The sequence below is a fragment of the Fukomys damarensis genome, unplaced genomic scaffold (genome assembly GCF_012274545.1).
Source record: "Fukomys damarensis isolate Sample0158 unplaced genomic scaffold, DMR_v1.0_HiC HiC_scaffold_30, whole genome shotgun sequence".
Taxonomy (NCBI): domain Eukaryota; kingdom Metazoa; phylum Chordata; class Mammalia; order Rodentia; family Bathyergidae; genus Fukomys; species Fukomys damarensis.
Genome location: NW_022900942.1, coordinates 62301466 through 62312039, shown reverse-complemented (window position 1 = coordinate 62312039; position 10574 = coordinate 62301466). Strand labels below are relative to the sequence as shown.

At 60.2% G+C, this 10574-nt stretch overlaps 1 protein-coding gene across 1 annotated transcript in view; it reads left to right on the top strand.

The window, feature by feature from the left end:
- The window catches only part of Lpin2 (lipin 2), a 38689-nt gene extending 28497 nt beyond the window's left edge, over positions 1-10192 (top strand). Inside the window, exons 8-20 of the mRNA XM_010638684.2 lie at positions 705-1008; positions 2920-3107; positions 4217-4310; positions 4822-4891; positions 5335-5424; positions 5704-5786; positions 6448-6592; positions 6870-7018; positions 7227-7313; positions 8006-8158; positions 8267-8381; positions 8715-8818; positions 8910-10192. Coding sequence (XP_010636986.1) covers positions 705-1008; positions 2920-3107; positions 4217-4310; positions 4822-4891; positions 5335-5424; positions 5704-5786; positions 6448-6592; positions 6870-7018; positions 7227-7313; positions 8006-8158; positions 8267-8381; positions 8715-8818; positions 8910-9054 — 1727 coding nt within the window. The 3' untranslated portion in view covers positions 9055-10192. The remainder of the gene's footprint in view (positions 1-704; positions 1009-2919; positions 3108-4216; positions 4311-4821; positions 4892-5334; positions 5425-5703; positions 5787-6447; positions 6593-6869; positions 7019-7226; positions 7314-8005; positions 8159-8266; positions 8382-8714; positions 8819-8909) is intronic.
- The last annotated feature ends 382 nt before the right edge of the window (positions 10193-10574 follow it).

Here is a 10574-nt window from a genome sequence, read left to right as displayed (position 1 = left end):
TGCTCTCGGCCTGTTCTTCCCCAGCTTTGTGCGGGGCCGTTTCTGTACACGTGACGGCAGGGATGCGTGCTGAATGCGTGGCACCAGGCAGCCCCATTGTGTGCGCTGGGTGGATCAGTGAACGCGGCCTCTCTCAGGCAGGAGCCGCAGGAGCCCGGGGCAGGGTGCATCCACGCGGACCCGCACTTGTGTGGGACTGAGGTGAAGAGCGCTGTTCACGCCAGACCACTGACCTGACAAGGCCGCCTCCTGGCCAGCGCCTCTGCCTTGCGCTGCCCCCTGCGCCCCACCCTGCGCGCTTTCAGCCATCTGCAGGCAAGCTGCGTTACAGAGTGGAGACTCCGCCGCCCTGCACACATGCTTCCCCAGCCACCGCTGCCCCCTCCTGGGTCTGCTCCGCTCCTCACCGCCCCCGGGCCCCGGTTTTCTTCCTGCCCGGCTCACACCCAGGCCCCAGCCCCTGCACAGGGTGGCTGAGAGCCGGGACGGGGCTGCCCTTCCCAAGGCGTCGCCATTGTGGGCGCAGCTGCAGTGACGTCTTTTCCCGGCTGCCGGACAAGTGAATTATGAAAAGCACTACGTCCACAAAAGTTTTGATCTGTAATCGGTGTGAATGGTTGAGATGTGTTGTGTCTTCTAGAGTGGTATCTTTTACACGTTCCTGTCTGGGCTCCTTGCTTTAGATGACGCACCTTCCAGTCGAGCTGCATCCATGTCTGACCCAGTTTGCAGGGCTGCGTGGCCTGTGTGCGCCCTGCCCGCGCTGGCTTTGGGGCCAGCGGCCTCTGGGGCTCCGCACAGGGTGGAGAGCACAGCCACTGCCTCAGCCCCGGTGCCGGGCTCCGATGCGGCTGCAGAGGCCTCTTGTGCGGTGCGCATCCTTATGTCTCCACGCCCCCAACACACAGGTGTCCACAAGAGGAGCCAGCACCAGGGCCCGGACGACATCTACCTGGATGACCTGAAGGGGCTGGAGCCTGAGGTGGCCGCGCTGTACTTCCCCAAGAGGTAGGGCCCTGTGCCGGTGACTGTGGTGTGTGTGGCTTGGGGGTCTGTGCCGTGTGTGTGGGGGTGGCTGGGAGCCTCTCCGCAGTGCACCAAAGGCTCCGCTTACCCCTCCTAACTGACGTGGCGTTGATGCTCACCCTGCAGACTCTGTATGCTCTGCAAACCTGTAGCATCTGGTGTGCCTGTTCGCTGTGCTTTAAGAGTTTGTCCCGGTGAGCAACGCCCTCAGGCTGAGGCCAATCCAGGCCTGGCTCCCTGTCCTGAGGGTCCCTCCTGTTGGGGTGACTCTCTCTCAGCCTGGGGCTTGAACAGTTTTCTGTGGCTCAGAAACTACTCTGCTTATGTTCTCCACAGAAAGGGGGGGCCTCAACCTAGCCATGCACTTAACAATTCTAAATGAAATATGGAAAAACATGTCATTTTTCACTCAATAGAAAGACAGGATCAACATGACCATAGGTAACTTTTAAACAGATATTCTGGGAAGGTTCTTATAATTCCTTCCTAGCTATGTACCATGAGCTTGCATGATAGATTACATCCTTTGAAGTTGCGGGTTTTAAAAAAGAAAAAAAAAAGAAAAGAAACCTTAAACGTAAGGTTTTTGTAATTGGAAAAGTAAATCGTAAGCTGCCTTAGAACACTCACTTTTTCTAGGTGTTGGTAGCACGCGTCTGTAATCCCCGCAATTGGGAGGCTGAGGCAGTAGGATCTCCTCAAATTCAGGGCCAGCCTGTGCTGCATAGTGAGACCCGCCATGTTGGAGAGCAGGCATATCCTCTGTGCCAACCTGGCCTGCCTGGCCCGCGCCTCACCCGCTCACCCCGACTTCCTGGTGGCCACTTCCTAACAGCTGGGTCCCGTGCTGCTCCTCCTGCCAAGCTGTCTGCCCTGGGGCGTGAGTTCACAGACCGAGTCTCTCCCAGTGCAGATGCAAACACTAATCATTCTCATACTGCTACCTGTTACAGTATGTCTAAGTCACTTCTGCTCACTACTCAGCTTTGAGGTTTTGTTTTCAAAAGATTATGTAATATTAATTTTTTGTACTGGAGATCAAACTCACGACCTTGCGCTTGCAAGGCTGTCGGTGGAACCTCTGGATTAAACGCCTGAGCCCTATAATACATTTTTTTAAAACAAACATTAAAAATACTAGCTGTAAGATGAACTTGAAATTTTAGAACATCACAAATATGACATTAAGTACCTACTCAGAGACGTGGAGTAGTGAGCACTCGGGACTAAGAAACACGGGGCCGTTTCTTCGTCCTTTCGTTCATGTCTGGCTCTGGGCCGGGTGCGGTGGCGCAGGCCTGCAATCCCAGCGCTCCGGAGGCCGAGGCCAGGAGATCCGGCCAGCCTGGGCTGCAAAGGGAGTTCAAGTCCAGCCGGAGCTATGTAGCAAGACCCTGTCTCAAAGGAAACCCAGACAAATTCCTGCTGCGTAGAAAGGTTTCTGTGAGGGTCCCGCCGCGTCCGGAGCGCGTACTTCGCTTCTTCCTCCCGCCCTCGCCTCTGTAGAGGGTGCAGCTTGCGGAGGACCCCTCTGCCCGGCTGCACTGACTGTGTCCGGCAGGAAGGGAGGGCTGAGTCCCGGCCCTGACGAGTGCTTGGCTGCAGCAGTGTGAGCTGGCTTCGTCGGGTGTGGCTGTTCTCACCCGCCCGCCTGCTCACTTTCATCCTGGAGATGTAGTGAGCGCCCTGCTTCTCCTTCCCGACTTGAACTCCCAAGCTGGAGTGGGGTGGCATTTTGCACTGTGGTGGCCGTGCTCATCGGCGATGCCTCCCGCGCCCTCTGAGGTCCCGTCTGCACACAGGAGGCGCGGGGCCTCCCTAGCCTCTCTCCCTTTGGGAGACGCCGTCGCTGCAGTGGCGGCAGTGACACGAGTCCTCCCCTGTCTCCGGCAGTGACACGGAGCCCGGCTCCAGGCAGTGGCCCGAGTCCGACACGCTGTCCGGCTCCCAGTCCCCGCAGTCGGTGGGCAGCGCGGCGGCGGACAGCGGCACCGAGTGCCTCTCGGACTCCGCCATGGACCTGCCTGACGTCACGCTGTCCCTCTGCGGGGGCCTCAGCGACAATGGGGAGATTTCGAAAGGTACATGGGCAGCTGCAGTGCCGAGGGTCTACCCCTGGCTGGGGGTTTTCGGGCGAGCATCCTGGCCTCCTGAGGCAGGAGCCAGACTGCTGCACACAGGGCAGCTGCTGGTGCCCGGGGTGGGAGCTGGCGACCGTAGGTCGCTGTGTGTCTCGGGTGGAGAGGCCCTCGGGTGGAGCCCCGCGGGGCTGGGGCCCGGGGTGCGTCCTGCTGCCTGCTGGGCGGTCCCGCTGTCACCTAGGCCTGTGTGGCACTGTCATCAGGGGCCCTGCCCGCCTCCTCACCGGATGCTAATCACGCCTCTCTTCTCCGCCCTCTATTCCATTCCTTTGCCTTATATCATACAGAAATGAAGGGTGTATTGTGGCCACCAGTTCTTAATGGGAACAAAATTAAATCAGCCACGTTCTTTTTAGAATCCTCCCAAACCCTCAGTTTGAAAATTTCTAGGAGGGGATGGAAAATACGAAATTCGAATAAAACACAAAAATTGGCTTTTGTGCTTTAAATACCAGTGACTTAGATTGGTAGAGTTTCTTATGAAAGGAGACAGAGATGGCACGTGGGAGTAAGTAGTGTGCGCAGCCACCTAGGGGACTCTCCGGGCGGGAAACGGCTGCCAGGCCTGGCTGTGAAGGCTCAGGCTCAGGGCGGAGGCTCGGCCGGGCGGCTGTGCCGGGCCCCTTCGGGTGTGTGTTGTCTCTGGCAACTGTGAATGGGTTTGGGATGTGTGTTTCCTCACACCGTGCGGCCCCGTACGTATTCCCTGTCGGTGAGGAGTCCCTGCCGCAAGTGGGGCTTCATTCTCACGGGGTACAGTGCACGAGTCCGGCGCCCTCTCTCTGGCTGCGTCTGCAGTGTGCTCCTGGAGGTCTCTGGCTTGTCCCTCTGTCCCTGCGGGTTGGTTGGCTTTTTTAACTGGGGGAAGAGCTTGAAGACGAGCAGGTTTTCTTTTTATCCTGGAAAAAAAAACCTGGCATTTTGCCTGGGATTAAGGTTAGTGTTTCTGAAAGCAGGCTGCAGTTCTGACAGTGAGGGGTGCTGTGCTGCTCTCTTACAGGGATTTATGACATCTCTAACCACGCTGACCGTAACTGTTTGAATTGCAGAAAAATTCATGGAGCACATCATTACCTATCACGAGTTTGCAGAAAACCCTGGACTTATAGATAACCCCAACCTCGTCATACGGATTTACAACCGGTGAGCACCCTTGCTTTGGTGGTTGTGCGACAGTCTTGTTGGGTTTTTATAAGTGCTGTTTTTAACTGCCACACTTTCTTGCTATAAAATTTGTCCCCTGCCACAATGAGCCATGGGCCAAGACTTTTGAAGTCGGAGCCATAACTTTATTTTATTTTATTTTATTTGGTACTGGGGATCGAACTCAGTTCCTTGTATTTGCAAGGCAGGTGGCAGGCGGCGGAACCACTGAGCTAAAATCCTGGCCCCGTAACTTTATTTTAAATGAGGCACGGAAGTGCTGCTCTGCTCCTTAGGTTTCTCTATTTCCCTGCTCAGAAGTTGGGAAACTGGGGTTGTAGCACTGGCTTTTCATTGGAGAGAAATGTGGTTGATCACACTTTTGTGTAAAAGACTAAGCAGTTCGAGGTGTTGTTTCTTTCTCCTTTGCTCCTCTCCCTCCTCCCCCAGGCTGCTCCCGGTCTCTCGCCAGCTGTGTGCAATGAGTCTGTGCGATTTTCCTTTCTCCCAGGTACTATAACTGGGCGTTGGCTGCTCCCATGATCCTCAGCCTGCAGGTGTTCCAGAAGAGTCTGCCAAAGGTGAGCATCCACGGAGGCCCTCGGGCTTAACGCTCAGTGTAGAGCGTCAGGCTCCCAGAGTACTTGCGCCCACGATCCGGGAAGTCAGCCGGCTGCGATTTCTGTTCTTTTCACTAAATGGAAACATTTGGAGATGGGCTGGGGTGCTGCCCCGTAGCAGAACACTTGTGTGGGCTGCGAGAGGCCTGGGGAGGACAGCATGAGAGGGTTTACTGTGGTCAGTGGAGCCGAGAATGAGCAGGAGGCTTTACTGTCCTTGCTTTGGGTTGGACCGTGGCTGTGGTGCCTCTCAGGTGGAACCCACGGTTTCTTCTAATCCAGGCAGCAGGTCGTGCTCAAGCCAGTCAGTGCTCATGTTGAGAGCCGCCCCCAGGCCCCGCAGCAGCCAAGGTGGGCGGCACAGGGGTGGGCAGACCCCAGCTGACCGTCTCGCTGGTTTCCAGGCCACAGTCGAGTCCTGGGTCAAGGACAAGATGCCAAAGAAGTCCGGGCGCTGGTGGTTTTGGCGGAAGCGGGAAAGCATGGCCAAGCAGGTAACAGACCAGGTGGGGATCAGGAGTCCGAGGGGTGCACACCTCCCACCGTGCCAGGCCTGTGGTCTCGGCCCTCCCTCCCTGGCGAGCTGAGCTGTCCTCGCTGCGTCTGGGCCGGAGTCTGTGCCGGTGTGTGGTCCAGGACTACTTCACGGTTGGGGCGGCTTTTGTGTGGCACCAGTGACCGTGCACTTGGGGGCTGGGTCTGCCCTTCCCGAGGGCCCGGTGGGTAGGGCCTGCCCTGCTGCCATTGTCACCATTGTCGTCTTTCTCTTTCAGCTTCCAGAGGCCAAGGAGGGGAAGTCAGAGGTGTCCCAGGCCAGCGACCTGCCCTCGAGCGCCATGCAGCCCCCCAGCTCCAGGTGGGCCCTGTCCCCTTCGCCCGGCGGCCACAATGGTTGATGTGTTTAACTTTGGTCCGAAATGCCTTTGTCCTCAGATGGACGTGGCATCTGGTGGCCCCTGGAGGAGTGAATACACTTGTCCTTGCCTCGTGGGTGCTGTGCCCATCTGTCCCAGGGAGTGGGGTCGGTGCCGGGCACTGTGGCTTTGTCCCGGGCGTGTCAGGGCACCGTCCCCAGGGAAGGGAGGCACGAGGACAGGTGCTCCGGACACCGAGCAGCGACTGAGGACCTCAGCTCGTGCTGCCGGTTTCTGCCGCCCGTTCTGTCCCTGGTCCAGTTTCCTCCTGTCGCAGTGCTCGCTGCGGTCTCTAGCTGGGGGTTTATCTTCCTGATGCCCAGCCTCTCCTTTGAAGCGCCGTGTGAAGTATTTCCCACCAGCTTTTTAAAAGGCAGCGTACACAGTGGTATTTTCTTTTATTTGTAACTTTGGAAACATACGTATGCCTGCTAAAGGCATTCTCCGCGTGGCAGACAGCAGCAGTGCTCTGGGCAGTGGGGCCACGTTCAGGCACTGGGCCGAGCACACAGAGACTGGCCGACCACCATGCCCACTGGAGGACAGGCCTGCACCCTGGGTCGTGTGCAGGGCTCTCGTCCTGACGGTGCTGACGTCCTGCAGGCTGACCGAGGAGGACACATCAAGTGATGAGGGCTCCCAGGAGCTCGAGGAGTCGCTGGCTGTGGAGCCGCTGCCCGCGGAGGTCCCCGGCCACAGCAGCAGCCCCTCGTATAGGAAGTCGCTTCGGCTCTCCTCGGACCAGATCGTGAGTCGTGGGATTGGGGGCGCCACGCGCTGCCACCTCTGGTGGCCTGGTCCCCGCCAGGTCCCAGTCTGACCTCCCGCCCCAGGGTCTCTCTGCTCGGCCCGGCCTCAGGATATGGGCTCCCGGGTGAAGGCAGAGCAGGCTGGAAGCGGTGGCTGGGGTGATGGCCCCGGGAAGCCCCCGGCCCCAGCCGTGCGCCCTGAGACACCGCCGCTTAAACCCGCCCCGCGCTGCAGCCTGTCGCCTGTCTGTCTTTGTCCTCCACTCTCCTTAAAAGGCGAAACTGCAGCTGCAGGATGGCCCCAACGACATCGTGTTCAGTATCACAACTCAGTACCAAGGCACCTGCCGCTGCGCGGGCACCATTTACCTGTGGGACTGGAGCGACAAGATCGTCATTTCCGACATCGACGGGACCATCACCAAGTACGTGGGTGGGGCGGATGCGGGGAGGCTTGGAGAAGTCTTGGAATTTAGCCTCGGGGTTCCGGCAGTAACATAGAAGGAGCTGTACAGACCGGGACGAGGGACGCCTGGCCCTGAGCCCAGGCCCCGGTCTGGTGGCAGCCGGTGCCCAGCACGCAGAAGATGCTGGGCTCTGAGTTGTCCGCCTACTCCTTCCCCCTCTCCGCAGGTCCGACGCCCTGGGCCAGATTCTGCCGCAGCTGGGCAAAGACTGGACGCACCAGGGCATAGCGAAGCTCTACCACTCCATCAACGAGTAGGTCCCGCCTGCGCGCTGCGCACGGGGGTCAGCACACGGCCGGGGGGCGTTAGGCACCCTGCACAGTGCCATGCTTTGCAATGCAGGGTCCCCGTTCCCCTTGCTCCCTGTGTCCTTAGTCACAGCAGAATCCATGGAAGCTTGAGAGCCCATGCTCAATTTCAGTTTATTTCCAGGGTATTTTAAGATCCTGTCTTTGAGCAGGTGGCGTGGGCACGGGGGTGAGCGTGCAGGCTGCTCTGGAGCCCGATGTGGGCGGGCTGCTCCAGTCGGAAGGTCATGATGGGGTGGTAAACACGCTCGGCTCCTGTCCTGCGCTGTCCCTGTGAGCCTGGCCCCTGCGGGAGGGCTATGACCGGCAGGGAGAGAAGCGAAGTTTCGGTAGGGCTTGAGGGAGGATCCGGAGTGGGAGTTATGGTGCCGGGTCCAGGACGGTCAGCGCAGGGAGCCTGTGACTGCCCTCTTCGGCCCCGAGGCTGTGTTCCATCCTGAATTTTCTGTGCGGCGCCCGCTCTCAAGGATGGCCTGTTTGCTGAGCAGGTGGCGCTCTGGCCAGGTCCCTGGCATCCCCTGCCATGGTCCTGGCCCATGCTGTGTCCGGGAAAGAGCGTCAGCTGTGACCCCAGCCGGCGGCCCACTGAGCCCAGGGCCAGGACCGGCAGGCCCACAGCGCATCTCCCCTTTCCCAGGAACGGCTACAAGTTCCTGTACTGCTCTGCGCGCGCCATCGGCATGGCCGACATGACCCGCGGCTACCTGCACTGGGTCAACGACAAGGGCACCATCCTGCCACGAGGCCCCCTCATGCTGTCGCCCAGCAGCCTGTTCTCCGCCTTTCACAGGTCGCCCCACCTAGGCTCCGGGGTCCCCTGCTGGGGCGGCCAGGCGGGTGGGGCGGGCTGAGTGGGCGGGGCAGAGTGAACGTGTGGCCTTTGGTGACGCCTGCTCAGGGAGGTGATAGAAAAGAAGCCGGAGAAGTTCAAAGTCGAGTGTCTGAACGACATCAGGAACCTGTTCGCCCCGTCCAGGCAGCCCTTCTATGCCGCCTTCGGAAACCGGCCCAACGTGAGCGCCGGGCCCCGGGTGGTGTGGGCTGCCTCTGGGCTGTGGGTGCCTGCGGTCTTCTGTGTCCCTCATGCTTGGACTCCCTGTCCCCCGAGCCTTTGCGCTGAGCTGCACCCCCAGCCCTTTTTGGTATCTTCCATTTGGAGACAAGGTCTCCGCACTGCCCTCCCTGCATGCTGGAGTCACAGCCCCGCTCCGCCCCAGGTCCTAGGCTGTGCCCTTGAGCGCTGGACCAGCGGGACCCTGCCCACCTGCCCCGGCCTACAGTTGGGCAGAACCGCGCATGCCCGCGCTGCGTGTGTCCCTCAGTGTCACTTCCGATCTCTCCTGCAGGACGTCTACGCTTACACACAGGTTGGGGTCCCAGACTGCAGGATCTTCACCGTGAACCCCAAGGGGGAGCTGATCCAGGAGAGGACCAAGGGGAACAAATCCTCGTGAGTGCTGCGGGTGGCCCTGGTCGTGCTGGGTGTGACTGAGGGCCTGAGGGCGGCCCGGCGGCAGAGGTGACCGCCTGTCCCCTGCCAGGTACCACAGGCTCAGTGAGCTGGTGGAGCACGTGTTCCCGCTGCTCAGCAAGGAGCAGAACTCTGCCTTCCCGTGCCCCGAGTTCAGCTCCTTCTGCTACTGGAGGGACCCCATCCCCGCTGCGGACCTGGACGACCTGGCCTGAGGCCGGTGCCTCCCCGGCCGCTCCTCAGGAGCGCGGCTGGACCAGCGTGTGGGTGCCAAGCGTCACACCTGGCCATGGACTGCCACCAACTCCACCTTGCACGCTGTCCCTGAGCTCTGCTGTCCTGACTGGCTCAGACTGTGCCTGGACGGGCCCGGAGGAGTGGCCCCCGTCCTTCCCTCCGCTGGGCCCTGGTCAGGGACAGGATTCCTGATCTGCCCTTCAGGTCTGTCAGGAAGCAGGTGACACTCACTCCAGGGTCAGCGGCCCTGGTCCTGCACCTGGGGTCTTGTGGGAGCCTGTGAGGCCACGGGGACGCAGGGCCCTGTGTGTGACTGCAGCACGCGCAGTCTGGCCGTGACCAGCTCGTGTCGTTGCCATCAGCAAGGGCTGGTAACCCCTGAGAGTCACTGGGGGTGGCGCCCGGGGCCTGGTCCTGCCTTGGAGACTGCAGGAAAGCGAGGTTTCGGCGGGGAGGTCCGGGGTTGGTGTCATTCCTGGCTCTGTGTGTCCCCACGGTCACATGGGGGCTTCCTGGATGAGAGGGCGCACTGGGCAGGCTGGTGGCCGTCCCAGGTCGGAGCCGCGTCCCTCAGACGCCTGTCTGGAGGAGCTGCTGTCCAGGTGCCCAGTCCTGGCATTGGTAGCTCTGCCCCTTGGTGTGGGGAGGGGTCGTGGCTCCCCGTGAGGCCCCAAGCAGTTCCCCTGGCGCAGGTGCCCGCGTCCTTTTGGCTGCCTGCCGTGGGCAGGAGCCGACACCCACACCATCCCCTCGCTTCCACGGTGCTGTGTGGCTGAGGGCACTCGGCCCCTTTCTCGATGAGAGCTCTGTCCTGGACTCCAGGCCTCGCGGGTCCCTGCCTGGCTGTGGACGTAGCCCGTCCCTGTGTCCACCCCTGCTGTCGCGTACAGGGAGGACGGCAGCTGCACCGGTGCCGAAGTGCAGTGAGGATCACGTCTGTGCTGGAAACCATAGCCATTTGGTACAAATGACATTTGTTCTTTCTGTGAAAGAGAGAGGCCCTGCCTCCCTGCATTTGCACACGACCTGGCCTGCAGGTGCGGGGACTGTTGCGTGGAGCTCGCCCACCCCACGGCTTCCACCTGGAGGGCGACCACAGGGGGACAGTTAGGGCGGTGCCTGGGGGGCCCCTGCGCTCCGGCCTGAGGGCACACGGGGTTTTGGTTAAAACTGGTTTAAAATGGGTTCAAATAAGTATTCTTTCCAGGCAAAAGTGAGTTTTGGGTTTGATTTGAAGGTGAAGAGGGGCAGCTGCTCTCTGCAGTAGTCGTCAGCTGATGGCAGCAGCGGCACTCACCGGTGCCCCCTCCGCGGTGGGGAGGACACTGGGAGGTGGCTGGCTCACGTGTTGCGCCACGTTTGATGTTCAAAACAAAGTGTTACAACAATAAACAAGCAGAAGACCGAGTGGGCCTGGCTCCTCCCTTCAGGGGACGTCAGACTGGCTCTCTGAACCCCAGCCAGAGCGACTGTTTCCATAAATCTGCACTCTGGTCTG